The 17,258-nt window shown below is 38.6% G+C and overlaps 1 protein-coding gene across 1 annotated transcript in view; it reads left to right on the forward strand.

The window, feature by feature from the left end:
• The window catches only part of PCLO (piccolo presynaptic cytomatrix protein), a gene marked incomplete at both ends in the record, with an annotated part of 319,291 nt that overhangs the window by 144,665 nt on the left and 157,368 nt on the right, over window positions 1-17,258 (forward strand). Inside the window, 2 exons of the mRNA XM_084205371.1 lie at window positions 2,645-7,715; window positions 8,091-10,102. Coding sequence (XP_084061497.1) covers window positions 2,645-7,715; window positions 8,091-10,102 — 7,083 coding nt within the window. The remainder of the gene's footprint in view (window positions 1-2,644; window positions 7,716-8,090; window positions 10,103-17,258) is intronic.

The raw sequence follows: 17,258 nt of genomic DNA on the forward strand, positions 1-17,258 counted from the left end.
TTCTCCTTACTGTACCAACAGCAGACTTTCTCACATTCAGTTTCCTGGGATTCATAGCAGTCATTTATGGCATTCACTGAAGTTCAACACCAGGGTGGGCAGCAGCTGCCATCTCCTCTGGTGTGGTCACAGTAGGTGTTAGATATTGGACTCAGCTGTAAGGAGAATGGCTGAAGCTGTTCCATGGCCAGTTGTTCTCTACCTTTTTCTGTGATTAACTGTTCAGTCAACGCCTTCTGTCTCTGCTTTGCAACCAGCAGTATCACATCATCTTGGAGAACCAAGGTCTGAGAGGTTCACTTTCACTAGATGGATACATTCTGTCCATCAGCTCCTGGGAAACCTTCTGACCTTGAGCAATGTTTGTGTTTTTCAGTAGCTCATCTAAACTGATCATAATGAGTTTTGCTGGCCATGTCTTCATAAGTATGAACATACTGGTCATAAATAAAAATCAAATGTCATAGGTGAAGTTTTAGTGAGGAATATGCTATTTATAGAGGGAAAATAATTTTATTTTAATTATACATTTATTTTTTGAAACATAGCAAAATAAATTTCCCTTAAGAACTTTTTTCTTTAATACGGGGGACAAAAATGCAAATATAATACACAAAACCTGAATTTTTAAATTTTGCTTCATTGCTGACTTTCTGTAAAGGCCGTACATAATTCTGTCCTTAAGAGCTAGAGAATATCAAAGACTAGATTCTTCAGAATATTGAGAGCTGTAGGTTTCAAATGGTGATGCCTTTCCAAAGCTGTTGTAAGTACTGCAGGTTTCTCCCTATTCATATATTAATCACAGCCGTAGCATTCAAGAAGTCCTTAGAAATGTTTGTTTTCACACTGGATTTTTATTTGCAATGGATTTTGCTGTGACATCAGATATTTGAATTTGCAATATTGGTTATAATGTTAATAAGAACAAATGTAGTTTATATTCAATGTAGTATCTTATTTTGCAAACCATTTAATAAATCACTCCTGTGAATGATGATTAATAAAGTAATAATTAGTATACACTGTAATAATAATATAAATAATACGAATATAAATATTAGTGTTTGAATGTAGGATTATGTTCAAAGTGATATGTCTAAAAGCAAAAACACATAACTTAAATGTAAATTAAATCTTAACCTGATTTGGTTATAAAAAGTAATATGACTGACTATGAAAAATGATGTTTTGACCCTAAATGTAACTTTAGTGTGAATAAACTTTGAAAATACCTGTAGTTGATAGCAACTTGAGTGTAAATGAAATTATAATTAAGATTAATTATATTTTTTCTCGTATATTTATTCCACAGTATTTTTAACTACTTTTCAAATAATCATGTTACCAATGAAGTTCATAAATTAAACCTTTAAATAAATAATTTGCTCTACTTCAGAAATCACTGACTTGACTTAGATTAGCAAAACTAGTAAATACAACCTACTTCTATTATTGAGATCCCTAACAAAAATAAAGATCACTTCATATTATTAAAATCATAAGACTTTGGGATGCTTGTTCTCAAATTGGCAGATTTGGAGACACTTCTTAAAATTGTCAGCCCAGACCAGAGCTAAGGTGACCTGTATTTTGGAGAGTAAACTGGGTTTTAACTGAACAATGAGGTACTTTCACTAAGTACAGAGCATTTCACAGCTGCAAGAAGCAGGAGTGAAACTGGTGCAGAAATACTTTCTGTAGGATATTTTTAGGTTTTTTTTTTTTTTATTTATAGAAGGAGATAGAGATACATGTCAGTCAGAATGAGCTAGAATAATCTGGAATGACTAAGGGTGTTTCATTAGGGATGAGAAGGAAGACATTGGTTCTGATGCTCGAATGCCTGCCTTGTTTGCTTCCTTTAATCGATGGCTGACCATTGTGCTTTCCTCCCTGCGATTACACTGCCCTACCAGCAGCTTACTCTCCACTACCAATTTACCAAGGAACTTCTTTTTTATGAGGAACTCAAAAAATATTTGTACAGTGCCCAGCTGTAGGGGACATTCCAATATGTGGGGACATTCAAAATGTCATTAAATCATGCTTCCCTGCTCTATGTATTCTGTTGCATGTTGAAATGTGTAATACTTAAATCAACAAAATCAAATCATGAGTGCAAAATTTGAGAAGATTGACACATTTCTAGCCAATTAAAAAATGCTGAATGGGCAAAGAAAGGAGCAGACTTCAGAAATTCTGCAGACGTTTGTCAAGCCATATTACTTTGTATTGAAAACCATGTAGACAGCTTTGAAACATAGTAAATAAAATCTTCAAATAAATGAACCTCAGGGCAATTTGTCCCATGAATGTGTGATCAAATGGCAGGATATCATTACTAAGTGTTCCTAAAACAATTAAAATTTATGCTGAAAAATAGAAGTTTATCTTGAAACTAGTAAAATCAGTTGCCAGTGTGGACAGCCATGCAAAGCTTAGTTAGAGTCAATGCAAAAAATCAAAATTTGAGGATCTTTTTTGTTTTATTCTAATAGCTTTGAATAGGAAAATTAGTGTTCAGTCTTCATCTAAGGCATGAACCCATCCTTTAGAAAAAAAAATCACTTTTTAATTGCCAGGGGACATTAAGGATTTATATATAAATATATACACACGCGTTATGTATTTATTTTTTTAGGAAAAGGAGGATGACAAATCAGACACATCAAGCTCTCAGCAGCAGAAAAGTCCACAAGGTCTGAGTGACACCGGGTATTCTTCTGACGGGATATCAAGTTCACTTGGTGAAATTCCAAGTCATATCCCCACTGATGAAAAGGATTTACTCAAAGAAACTAGTAAGAAAGACACCATTTCACAAGAAAGTCCACCAAGCCCCTCAGATCTAGCTAAATTGGAAAGTACTGTACTCTCAATTTTAGAAGCTCAGGCAAGCACTCTTTCTGATGAAAAATCTGCAAAAAGCAAAGAACTTTCTGAAACATATGGTGAACAGACAAAGGATCAACTTAAAACAAAGCCTCTGCCCGTCACTCCAGAATCTTACAGTTCAGATGAGGAAGACTTAAAAGCTATCAAAGAAGGTGAAGGAACCATTGTAGAAGAGGGCAAAGGAACTGCCTCCTCCCAGGCAGACTACAAGGCAGAACAAGAAGGAGATGACATATCAGCAAGAAGACAACAACGCTATGACTCTGTGGAGGACAGCAGTGAGAGCGAAAACTCACCTGTCCCGAGGAGAAAAAGAAGAACTAGTGTTGGTTCTTCAAGCAGTGATGAGTACAAACGAGATGACAGCCAGGGATCGGGTGATGAGGAAGACTTCATTAGAAAACAGATTATAGAGATGAGTGCTGATGAAGATGCTTCAGGTTCTGAAGATGATGAATTCATTAGAAATCAACTCAAAGAGATTAGTGCAGCTGAAAGCCAAAAGAAAGAAGAAGTAAAAAGCAAAGCCAAAGGAACAGCTGGAAAACACAGAAGAATGGCACGGAAAAGCAGTGCAGGCTATGATGAGGATGCAGGAAGAAGACATTCATGGCACGATGATGATGATGAGACTTTTGATGAAAGCCCGGAGCCAAAATACAGGGAAAGTAAAAGTCAAGACAGTGAAGAACTTGCAGTATCTGGAGGAGGAGGCCTTAGACGTTTCAAAACAATAGAACTAAATAGTACAATAACAAACAAATATTCTGAAGTATCTGAACCACAAAAAGGTATTTTATATTTTGATGAAGAACCTGAGCTAGAGATGGAGAGTCTTACAGATTCACCAGAAGATAGATCTAGAGGAGAAGGATCTTCTAGTTTGCATGCTTCTAGTTTCACACCAGGTACATCTCCTACTTCAGTGTCATCACTTGACGAAGACAGTGACAGTAGTCCTAGTCACAAAAAACTGGGAGGGGAGAGCAAACAACAGCGCAAAGCAAGGCATCGCACCCATGGTCCTCTTCTTCCCACTATTGAAGATTCTTCAGAAGAAGAAGAACTACGGGAAGAGGAAGAACTGCTAAAGGAACAAGAGAAACAACGTGAATTAGAACAGCAACAAAGAAAAAGTTCCAGCAAAAAATCTAAAAAGGACAAGGATGAACTCAGAGCCCAGAGAAGAAGGGAACGTCCAAAGACTCCACCAAGTAATCTTTCTCCCATTGAAGATGCATCTCCAACAGAAGAATTACGACAGGCTGCAGAAATGGAAGAGCTACACAGATCTTCTTGTTCTGAATATTCACCCAGCATTGAGTCAGAACCTGAAGGTTTTGAAATCAGCCCAGAAAAAATAATAGAAGTGCAAAAAGTTTACAAATTGCCTACTGCCGTCTCTCTATACTCACCAACAGATGAACAACCAACTGGACTCCCAAAGGAAGACAGTGGTCAAAAGACATTGAAAAGTGCTGAAGAGGTATATGAGGAGATGATGCATAAGTCCAAATCATTTCAAATGTCAAATGAAAAAGATGAAGTATTTGAAAAAGAATCTTTATATGGTGGAATGCTAATAGAGGATTATATTTATGAATCTTTAGTAGAGGATACTTACAATGGAAGTATTGATACTAGTCTTGTTATGAGACAAGATGAGAGCAGTGAATATATACAACAGAGAGGAAAAGAGAAAAAACCTAGAGCTTCAGAACAGGTCTATGATGAGCCACAGAAAATTAGTGATCTGGAGAAAGACTACTATAGTGTTGAGACTTTGCATACTATTGTGCCTCAAGAAGATATTGTTTCTAGTTCTTACATTATCCCAGAAAGTCATGAAATAGTTGTATTAGACAGCACAGTAACTTCCACCATGGAGGAAAAGCATTTGTTAGATGCAGAAGCTGCTTATGAAGAGCTTATGAAAAGGCAGAAAATGCAGCTAACTCCAGGGTCTAGTCCAACACATCCAGCTTCAGATTTCATTCCCACATCTGATACAAAGGTATCTGGTGGTGGAGAAATAGTGGATAGTACATCTTTAACATCAAGCACTACTTCAGCAATCTCAGATGTATCACCTGTCAGTAGCACAACACTTTCTATCCCAGATGTTAAAATAACACAGCATTTTACAGTAGAGGAAATTGAAGATGAATACTTAACAGATTATGCTAGAGAAATTCAAGAAATAATTTCTCATGAAACATCAATATTGACATACTCTGAGACATCAGAAGGTGCTGCGTCAGTTTTACCTTCTGATACAGCTTCCTTAACATCATCTACATCTTCAGTTTCTACCACAGATAGTTCCTCACCCATAGACAGTGCAACCACAGGTTTTGTAGGTCCAGCAGATGGTGTAAGTAAACCAGCAGATTCTGAAGGTGTCAGGATAGTAACACAGGTTCCCTTAACATCTGCAAAAGAGTACTCTGAAGTGAGCATGCCTTATGAATCTATTGATGGAGCCACTAAAAAACCATCTCTTGAATCAGAGGCAGAAAGTGTGGAGCAAACTGCAGTTTGTTTGCCTGAAACTGCACCTTTAGTGGTGGCACCTACAGTTACAAAATCCAAGGAATATGCAGCTGACATCATTACCTTTGATACCTCCAAAGCAGAGAAGGAAGAAGCGAGAAAAATCAAAAGTATGGTAGAGCCTGGCAGTGTCAAAATTCATTATGAAGAGCCACACAAAGAATTGAGTGTTGATATCACAAGGATTGATTTGACTAATGCTGCATCTGAGCAACCACCTATCTGTATAGCACCAGTACCAGTACCAGTTACAGAGCCTGCATCAGAAACACCTTCTGTAGTCACTCACAGTGTTGCAAGTAAGACCAGCATGGTCTCTGTGCCTTCCTCAGCTCCTGCTGTTTCAGCCAAAGTATTCTCTCTTTTTAGAAGCTCTTCTTTGGATTCTTCTGCTCATCCTTCTCCACCCCCACCTCCTCCTCCTCCACCTCCTCCTCCACCACCATTACCACCACCACCTATTTTACCCAAGCCAGCCATTTATCCCAAAAAGAAGCCACAGATTAAGGCTCCAGCAGCAACAGCTCCCACAGCGGTACCTCCAGTCACAAGTGTTCCAACACTAGAGTCCACAGCTGTATTAAAGGATCATGTGGTACCTATCACTAAAACATACACCCCAACACCACCTCCTGTACCACCCAAACCATCCTCCATTCCAGCAGGGCTCGTTTTCAGTCACAGGCCACCTGAAGTAACTAAACCTCCAATTGCTCCTAAACCAGCAATTCCTCCACTCCCAATAGCTGTTCATAAGCCAGCAGAAACACAGCCCAAACCAGTAAGCTTGGCATTGACTTCAAGTATGACTCTGAATTTGGTGACCACAGCTGAATACAAAATACCGTCTCCCACTTCCCCTTTGTCTCCACACTCTAACAAATCTTCACCAAGGTTGGCAAAACCCTCACAGGAAACCTATGTTGTCATCACTTTGCCATCTGAGCCTGGAACTCCCACTGAAGCTATAACTAGCCAGGCTATTACCAGCTGGCCTTTAGAAGCACCTTCTAAAGAACAGATTCCCCAACCTATGCAACCAGTTTTTACTACATCCATGAAAACTATGGATATTCAAAGTATGGCAGGTCAGAGTATATATATTTCAGGTGCTCTGCCAGCTATTCCTGTGACAACACAATCAACTTTTGAAAAAATACCTAGTTCAAAGCCAGAAGTAGTAACAACAGACATAACCAAGACCACAGTGTCTGTGGTTAAGGGTCCAGTGCCTGGTTATGGTTTAGGTAGTGTTGCTATTACTATACCTCCAGAGCCACTACATATTGTAGACCAACCCAGATACAGAGAGAATGGAAGATTCCATCCTTTGGGCGATGTCATCGATCTTCGCACTTTAACTAAGATGGACATTGAAATGAGGGACAGCTGTATGGATCTCTCTGCTGTTTCCATGGATGTGAGAAGGCAAATGCCAGCAAGTGACACAGGTGGACGGCCAGTAAGTACTGTCCAGCCATCCATAATAAATCTTAGCACTGCATGTGTTGCTGATACTTCTCTGCCTGCAGTCACTGAGACAGTAACTGTAATGACTTGCACTGCCACTGTGAGCTACACCACCAGCACAGACAGCCTTGTGGATCTGGGGCACGCCATGACAACGCCGCTGCAGCTAACAACATCAAAACATTTTGAGCCTGCATACAGAGTAACAGGCAGCCAGGCCTTCTCTGTAGGCAGAGATGAAGTGCCAATAAATTTATCACTAGGTACTTCAACACAGGCAGTGACATGGGCTACTACAAAGCCTGTTACTGTGCCACCTGTTGGGGTTACAAATGGTTGGACTGATCTCTCCACTTCTCAGGAGCCAGCAGAAAGTGGAGCAGTTGACCTTAGCACTACGAAATCCCACAGAACAGTAGTGACAATGGATGAAACTGCTTCAGGTATCGTAACAACGGTAATAGAAGATGATGAAAAGCCTGTAGATCTGACTGCAGGGAGAAGAGCTGTCTGCTGTGATATGGTTTATAAATTGCCATTTGGTAGGAGCTGTACAGCACAGCAGCCTTCTACTACACTTCCTGAAGATCGCTTTGGCTACAGAGATGACCATTATCAGTATGATCGTTCAGGGTCGTATGGTTACCGAGGAATTGGAGGTATGAAACCATCTATGTCTGACACAAATTTATCAGAAGCTGGACTATTTGCATACAGAAGCAAGAATAGCTTTGATTATCGAGTTGGGGCAACTGATACAGCAGTAGATCTTACTTCTGGAAGAGTAACTACAGGTCAGTATGACACAGCAGCAGATCTTTCTTTGAAATATAATTTTGATGTTCCTCACCTCATTTCAGGATAATTTTTTTATTGTTTTTTTCCCCTCCTTCTGTTATTTTGTTTTCTTTTGGACAGTGTGACAAATTATTCCGGATTACACGTGTTTTTCATTTCTTCATTTTACGTATGTGTTTGCACAGAGGTGCCTGCATGTGCCTGCATGTTCAGAAATGCTGTTTCCTTCACATCTAAAGTAGATCATTAACCTGAAGATTTGCATGCAGTTTCCCCTTCCCATTTATTTCATCAAGATGGGATGACTTTCAGAATCCGCAAAGCAGCATTCTTTTGTGGGACTGGACTGTAACTTTGCCCTGTAATTTCAGGTGAGGTTATGGATTACTCAAGCAAGACTACAGGTCCATATCCAGAGACTCGGCAGATTTCTGGCCTCGGGCTCAGTACACCACAGTATTCCCAAGCAAGAATGGTGTCCACTGTGGGTTCCCAGTTTGGCGTTGGAAGTGTTTTAAGATCATCCAATGGTGTTGTTTATTCTTCAGTAGCAACTCCAATCCCATCCACATTTGCCATCACCACACAACCCAGTTCTATTTTCAGTACAAGTGTCAGAGATCTACCTACTCTCCAAACAATTGACTCAGTGCCCTCTTTATCAACTTTGCAACAGACTCAACCACTCCCAAGATCATACAGTTTCTTGACAACTGTGGCAGCTGAAAAAGATAAAGCAATTTCTGCCATTGGTGTGGAGACGGGGTTGCCACCTCATTCTATAGAAACTATTACCTCTGAGCCGGCCAGCTTGATACCTGCTTTAACTACAGCATCTGAAGTTTATACAGATGTAATTGATGATGAGGTTGCCCTTCTCATTGCCCCTGAAGAAGGCAAACAGCAGCAGCTTGATTTGGAACGGGAACTTCTTGAGCTGGAGAAAATTAAGCAGCAGCGCTTTGCAGAAGAGCTGGAATGGGAACGTCAGGAAATTCAAAGATTTAGGGAACAAGAAAAGTTTATGGTTCAAAAAAAGCTTGAGGAGTTGCAATCCATGAAACATCATCTCTTATTTCAGCAGGAGGAGGAACGACAAGCTCAGTTTATGATGAGACAAGAGACATTAGCCCAGCAGCAGTTGCAGCTTGAACAATTCCAACAACTTCAACAGCAGCTCCACCAGCAGTTAGAGGAGCAAAAACTTCGTCAAATATATCAGTATGGTTATGACCCTTCAGGAACTGGGTCACCACAAACTACCACAGATCAAACACTTCTGGAAGGACAGTATGCAAGCACAGAAAATGGCCAGTTTTGGCCTACTGATGACACAACCACTACAGCTTCAGGAGTGCTGGGTATTGAAATTCCACAAAGTCAAGCATGGTATACAGTTCAGTCTGATGGCATCACCCAATACATACCCAGGTCTGGTATCCTAAGCTCAGTTTCAGAAATGTCTCTTAAGGATATTGATGTTAGAGAGGAGAAGCAATTGAAAAAGAGAAGTTCTATGCCAAAATTACGAGGTCCCTATGAGGAGTTTGAGGGGACCCTGGAAGAAGAGCCCCGGTGTTTCAAAAAAATAGTGGACAGTGGAGTGCAAACTGATGATGAAGATGGAGCAGAAAGAGGTTACACCAACAGGAGACGGAGATCTAAGAAGAGTGTTGATACAAGTGTTCAGACTGATGATGAAGATCAAGATGAATGGGATCTTTCCAGCAGATCCAGAAGGAAGCCTCGTGTAGGGAAATACAGTGAGAGCACCACTGAGGCAGACAAAGCCAAACCCTTCTCCAAGGTATCTAGTATTGCAGTTCAGACAGTGGCAGAGATTTCTGTGCAAACAGAACCTGTAGGAACAATAAGAACACCTTCAATCAGGGCCCGATGGGATGCTAAGGTTGAAATCATAAAGCACATTTCAGCTCCAGAAAAGACATACAAAGGAGAAAGTCTGGGATGTCAAACAGAGACAGCATCAGACACTCAAAGTCCCCAATATCTGTCAGCTTCATCTCCTCAGAAAGATAAAAAACGTCCAACACCATTAGAGATAGGATACACATCCCACCTTCGCCCAGACTCCACATTACAGGTAGTCCCTTCCCCTCCCAAATCTCCCAAAGTTCTCTATTCACCCATTTCACCTGTTTCACCAAGCAAAGTTATAGAGTCAGCATTTGTACCTTATGAAAAACCCATGACTGATGACATCAGCCCTCAGAAGATGCTGCATGCTGACATGGCCAAGGTTCCTCCATCAAGCCCAAAGACAGCAAAGATGATGCAACGCTCTATGTCTGATCCTAAGCCCCTGAGTCCCACAGCAGACGACAGTTCCAGAGCTCAGTTTCAGTACACTGAGGGTTTTATGGTAAGAAGTATTTGCTTGCTTTATTTTTTTTTTAATAATATGCAATTCTACAGCTATCAGTACAGCATGAGGACAGACACACTCATTTCCAATACATGTGTGTGTAGTCTTTTTTGCACACCTTGCTGAAGAGTCCAGAGGAATATCTGCTGTCTAAAGCAATGGTTAGTTCATTCACTGCTTTTCCAGGAAACAGAGAAACCCACATTACTAATATTCAGGAAATAACACAAGAAGTTCATTTTCAGAATTTGGATGGCATTTTGTGTTTTATATGGCAGTTCATTGCCAGTGTAGGGGTTACTGACAATGCTTCAAAAAATGAAAATTGAAAGTATTTCTTTCTAATCATACAACATCCAGCTCTTGTGTCACAGTCTGTAATGCATTTACCTTGAAATTACTGCATGTGCCTTCTGAGAGGCAGATAACACCAGATTTATAATTGCCTTAGTTAGTTGTCCTTTTTGACCCTCATGAGGTTTCTTAGCCATGTGTGATTCTGTGGATAATCTTCTGTCCCAGTGTGTACATCTTTTATCTTTCCCAGACCAAGAGGTCTCATATCAAAAATCCATTTTTAATTTGTTTGTTTTGGATAAGGAGGATTATCAGGAAGTTATGCAAGTTTTGAGGGCTATTTCTTATAGGGGTCAGAGGAGGCTGACATCAGTAGGATAACATTTTTCATTTCTGCAGTATTTCTTTTCCTTGAGAAATAAGATTTCATATTTGGGAATCAGATTGATATTTATGAATAAGAGAAACAAGTCTTGACAAAAAAAAAAAAAAAAGTACCTTTATAATATAATATGTTCTTGGCTGTCCTTTTATCTGAGACCATTCCCTTCTGTCAGTTGATGCATCAGTATTTTTCAGAACTCTGGAAGAGTTGCCATTCAGCAGTATTTATCTTTTATGTTTTCTGTGAAAACCAGTGATTAGTACAGGTTGGATAGGATAAAGAGGGTTGTTCTCTCTGTTTGATACTTTGTGGTGGCTTTCAAATGCAACATTATCTGGTTATACCCTCCAAGGCTCCCACTGTAAGTAGTTCCTGTAGCTTCACATATTTGTGCAGTATTAAATGCTTCCCATGCTGTTACTGCTTGGAAAACAGTACTTGGAAGTTTGAAGGGAAAGCCATAGTTATGGTATTGGCACTCTGTATAAGCATCATTCACTAATGAGCGATAAGCACATTGGGGGAAACTAGAATGACCACTAAAGTTTCATGTAGAGGATTTGGAGCAGCATCTTGAAGAACGTTGCTCATAGATTGTAAGCAAGTGTGGGGTCCTACTTAATATTGGAGAGTAGACATAATACTGTAAAATATATTTGTAAAAGTATAGTACAACTATTTCTAAGAACAAATTATTCAGTTCACTTATTTCACAGATTGACAGAAATATTTCATATAAACGGTATCCTTCTTTGACAGATGATGAATTCTTTAAACAACTCATTGTTTAAAGGTCTTTACAGTGGAGTTTGAACACATCCATTATTCTTTAATGAGACATGAAAACAAAGAGCTTGTACACCACTGTTTCTTTTTGCCTTGAACCCAAACATCAAAGATCTATATGGTTTTCACTAGTGTGGAGCTATCAGGCAGAAAATAACCCGTGTCTCAAAGTAATTGCAGGAGTGGGACATTTTTATGGAAGACAGGGTACAAGTAGACAAGCACAAGAAAATAATAAAAAAAACCAACTTCCATAAATATAAAGTGGACTGCACTAACTTGGCCATGTATTAGAGGGTGAGGAAGCTACTCTGTAAACTTCCATGAATTAAACTTCCCATGGTTGACTCCATGACTTCCATGGTTGACATGGCTCTGTAAACTTCCCATGGTTGACTTCAGCTTCGATGCTATGTTAAGCATTAAGCTTGTTACTCTCTGATGGAGTTTTGTTCTGAGGTTCAGATAGCTTATGCTGAGGTCAGGTACATGAAGTTTAAAGGAGGAAAAGGCACATGGCCAACAAGAAAGAAAATATTTACAGTGATCCTTGAAGAATGCAATCAATTGTCCTCCTCAGCATCTGGAAATAGGGCCATAAATTGCTTTTGCAGTTTCTATAGCAGTTTCAGTTCTCAATTACTCAGTCCAGTTATGTTATGAAGGAGAGTTCTATGGTACAAGATCTAAATTATCTAGTTTCCACAAGACTTACAGTATTCCCTCCAGCATGTCCATTTCTTATACCATGGGTTTAGGGCTGTATCATCTTGAAGCACAGGAAAGACTGCACAGTGATTTCTTTTGTATATTTTATCACATTCAAAAGTTCTGTGAAATCATACACACATGTTGGCAAAGTGTAAACCTTGTTGACATTTTTTCAACTGTACATCTGTGTTGTTTGAGCCACATGGTGTTGTTATACTTAAGTTTAAATATAGGATCACTTTTGGACTATCTTTCAAAGTGTGGAAGTCAGATGCTGCCTTAACTTTTAAATATTTTTAGCACTGGTACTGTTTTTTATACATTCTTTGTATGTACAGTGCCCACAACAGCTAAAGTCTTTGTTAATACTCTGTGTACACTTTTGTGCCTCCTGACACAGAGTTCCTAATTTCCTAGTTAACAAATGGAAAGGTAGAAGGGGACAGTTATGTCATTCAAAAGAGTGAAGATCTGTACAGAAAAACTTACAAAACAGCTCACTCTGAAAAAGAGAATTTACTAGAGCTGAACATAAAAGAATAAAATGGAAATGAAAGATTGATCTTCACTACCTTAAGGAAATTGAATGTGTATATGAATATTTTTTGCATGAATGAATATCCCATCACTTTTTTAATAGTTCATGAATCAGGGTTACGTCTTTGTCTGCATTCATAAACACTGCAGGTGAAAAGGGTGTTCATGTATTCATGTATATGATTCACAGGCACATTTTTCATGACAATTGAGCAAAAAAGTTGATCCTTACACCTTACACAATTGGTGGGACTAAAAGAGTAAGAATAAAACTGATATCTTTTGAGGATTTACAGTGAAATGATAACTTGTCCTTCAGACGGTGCCCTTTCATCAGTCATGCCCTTCTTCCAATAGAAAATGTTTTTTTTACAACATTTCAGGGAAAGATGTTATGGTGACTCTGACTAAGATGACTAAATATGTCTTAGAACTGTTGCTTTAAATATGATTTTCTTCTTTAAGGCAGCTTGTAGAGGAAATCATTACAACATTTTATCTAATCTAGTATAAGTGAAAGGCTGAAAAGTAACCTGCTAGCTAATCACATAATAAAAAAATACAAATAACATTACTTTCAGTGGTGACACATTTAATTTTCTGACCACAGAAAATTTTCTGTGTAGTTATGTTACAATTCCACTTGCTTGTCTATTATAGTCATTGTCTCTATGTGAACACTAGAAAGAATATAGATGGTGCCTTCCTATTCATCAAAATAAAAAGTATTGCTTGCCACTCTGTCCCCTTTTGTAGTCCTTATGTGCATATATATTAGCAATCAAGCATAGCCGAGTCAAGAAAAAATCAGGAATTGTAAATTGTCAGCAGCAGAAACAGTTGTGAAAGCGACCCATTGGAATTGACATTTTGCAAAGATACCAAATTTTTCCGTTTTGTGAGCTTTGTGTCCCTTGCACTCCCTGTGGCAGTGAGCTCCCCAGCACTGGTTTTATTAGACAGTCAAGTAGTCCAGCATGGTAGGGTTCAGTAGAGTGAATAGCCGTAGGAATGGTTTCCATGAGAGCACCAGGAGCTGTCAATAGAGTCTGGAAGTGAAGATTGCAATTCATCCATTCAGCAGCAACACAAAAATTGTGAGTACCTAACATAATAAAGAAAGAGCTTTACACCAGTGTGCCACAGAATCAAGTCACATGCCAGTCACAGTCGTCTTTGGCACTTGTACAGATTGCATATGTGTAATTAAAGATGGGAGTTGTCTTCCTTTTGCCTTTGGATGCAAAATGTCTGTTCAGCTAAAATGAGACAAATTGCGGGAGATCTTGCACATGACCTGTCACACACATAAAACATCCACAGCTAAGCAATGCTCAGACTCAGCAGAAGTGTTTGTATTTGTGAAACAAATGCAAAGACACATCTGTCAACAGCCTGTCAGCTTTAGGGTAGAAACTGTACATTTAAGCTTTAACACTTGGAGTAAATCCTATCAATATGTTTATTAAGAGAGACTTTTCTTGACATTTTTATCTGGTGTGATTTACCATACTTGTAAGGCAAAAATAAATCAAGTCTTCATAATGTAGTAAAAAAAAAAAAAGTAATTATTTCAAGCAAAGTCCCCCCAAAATGTGTATTTATTTACATAAGAAATGCGATATTTCTTCTATTGCTATATTAAGAGAAGAATTTCGCTGATTTTAGGAGTGGAATTTATTTTAAATGGCTTTATTAGCACATTAATGAGTTTTATCTTCTGTGGTATTCTGAAGTTTTCAACTTTAAAACTAGAAGGTTAAAACTTCACGATTTCACAGAATCACAGAATGGTGTGTGTTGGAAGGGACTTCAAAACTCATCTAGTTCCAACTTTCCCTGCCACCAGGGACAGCTTTCACTACATCAGGTTGCTCCAATCCCCATCCCACCTGGCCTTAAATATTTCCAGGGGGATGGGGCATCCACAAGTGACCTCTGCAGTGTCAGACATCTGAGCACTGAAAAGGGAAAACAAGGTAGTTGTTCCCAGTAGAATTAAGACTTTCCATCTATCATATCCATGATGCTTTGCTTGTTTATTCAGGACTAAGCTGATCACCAGAGTTGTAGTTCAGCAAGGAGTGTTCTCCCTGGGTAATGAATAGAGAGAAAAAGGTGGGGATAATTATCCTGTTTGAAGGTGGATTTTTCTGTTTGCTCAGGTTCCTCAGAAGCAGGGAGCAGGCTCATTTCTTAATGTCATGCCAGAATGACATGTATCATAATTCTTCTACTGCTGAAGCACAAGACATAGGTGTTTCCCTTAGTTTCTTGTTATCTGAGCTTAATTCCAGCTAACAGGGGTTAGAACTTTTTTATATTTTTTTTTTAGTTACTGTAAAACATTATGAAGTGATTTTTGGTCTGAGGCATAGGTGGTCACATCGTTGTACTGCAAAAGGCTTAATTCAATGACTTTAATTTTCCATTTTAGTTCAATGATTCAGCCCAGAAAAAGGGAATAACATTTTGGTTTCCGCAAAATCTATAATTCCATATAAAGGAAGAATTACCTTTTGCAGAAACAGCTGCTATTTGTGTTTCAGTACAGATGGGTGATGAGTGAGGAACCATCTTTGGTTTAAATTTTTATTTTAAATTTTTTTTTTTTTTAGCTTTGCTTCTAAGTGACATCGCTGGGTTATGGTTTAATGAAAATTCTCCAGATGCTGCTGGCGACTGGTCCTTCATTTTGAGCATGCACAAACCAGTCCTAAAGAATGATCTGGGAGAAGTCTGATTTGTATCATTCATGTGGCTTTCATGCAGTTTGTGAACTGCACATGCAGGAATGCCTGGAAGTGTGTTAACACACTTAGGAACTGAGGTCTTACAGGCCCTACACTTAGGCCTGAATGCTGCTCCATTGCTTATGGACAGGAAATCTTGTCTTGAGACTGAATTCAGGCCAACAGTCCAGAGAGGGTGTAGATGTTCCCCACCAATTTTATTTTGTGCTTTAATATTGTCACATGCTTTCTTTTGTATTTCAAACAAATTCACTGGGAACTGAGTTACAAAGACATTCTCTGTTACATTTACAAACAATTCTCAATAAGTTTATCCCTGTGTAAATAATAAAATAGGACCTATCTATCTTTTTATTTAACCATGTGGTTTTAGCAAGATTTAATTTTTTTTTCAGCAGTTATTATTTACAATTTAGAGTCCTATTAACATTTCAAGCTACTGTTTCCTGTGAAGTATTTCCTATATATATCTTTTGGAATAACATTTATGTGACTGAAGTGAAACATCTTTTTTCCATCTGTCAGGTCTTCCAAAGAGACAGAATATCCCACATTTAGGCAACATGTCATATTAACATTATTTTCTAAAGCACATTTAACTGGGTCAGTCTTTTCTGCCTGATACTTTTGTATTCCTTGGTTTCACACCTTCTCTATTCAACCCAGGGATGTTCATGCATAATAGAAAATCATTATAGTGTTCACTCTTTTTCCTTAACACTCTTTTATAAAGCATGAGATTTATGGCAAAGTTGACAAAGAGCCTTGGTTTTATGTCACTTGGGCCTTTTCTCACCTGCTTTCAGCTTATCCATCTTCCTTCATGCCAGCTCTTATACAGACAAAAAAACCATCCCTGGCCACGATTCCCATCCCTCAGTCTTTTATCTTCCAGAAAGACAAAGAAAAGCAGAGGTACAATAGTATCTCTGTGATCCTTTCTGGTTCACTTGGTTACCTTGGTTATCCATCTTAAGAATACTTGGAATATTTGGTGTGGAAATAGGTAAATATCATGTTTTAAAGTAATAAATACTGGATATAAATTTATACAGTGGAATCAAGCAGGCTCAGAAGAAAGACAGAGGGGCACATACCCATGAGCAAATTTTGACCTACTTCAGCTCTGTTTTGCTTCAGTCCTTCATCTCCTCTCAAGCCAGAGATTATTGTAGTTAGCATGAAATAGGAGGGTAAAAGTTCTACCAGTGGAATTGTCTGACTGGAATAAAAAAGAGGATTTCTTTCACATGTTCTCCTGATAATTCTGGCTTCCTGCATTTTATTCTGTCTACAGTTTAATGAGCATCTTTGACTGAAGCTCTGAAAATTATACTGATAAAATAAATGTACATTCTCCAAGAGGAGCAGAAGAACAATGCCTACAAAATCTTTGTTAGACAGTGAGTGCTATCTGTGCTTTATTAGCAAGTTGTTTGGTGCAGTAGAAGCTGAACAACAGATCAAACTAGCTGATGTAAATCATCTGCTGTACTGCATTTTTGTCCAAAAGGAGCCAGGCATGGGTTTGGACTGGTTTTCCCTGCTGGGATTTGAGCTACACTTAGGACAGAGCTTCCTATTGAGTTTCTCCTGAAGAAGGCTAACTTGTTTATAGTAATTCCTAACTTATTTTTAGCATATGAGATACTAAAAATTTCAAAACTCTGCATTATTCTCTTAG

Source organism: Fringilla coelebs (genome assembly GCF_963513975.1).
Source record: "Fringilla coelebs genome assembly, chromosome: 5".
Classification (NCBI taxonomy): Eukaryota; Metazoa; Chordata; class Aves; order Passeriformes; family Fringillidae; genus Fringilla; species Fringilla coelebs.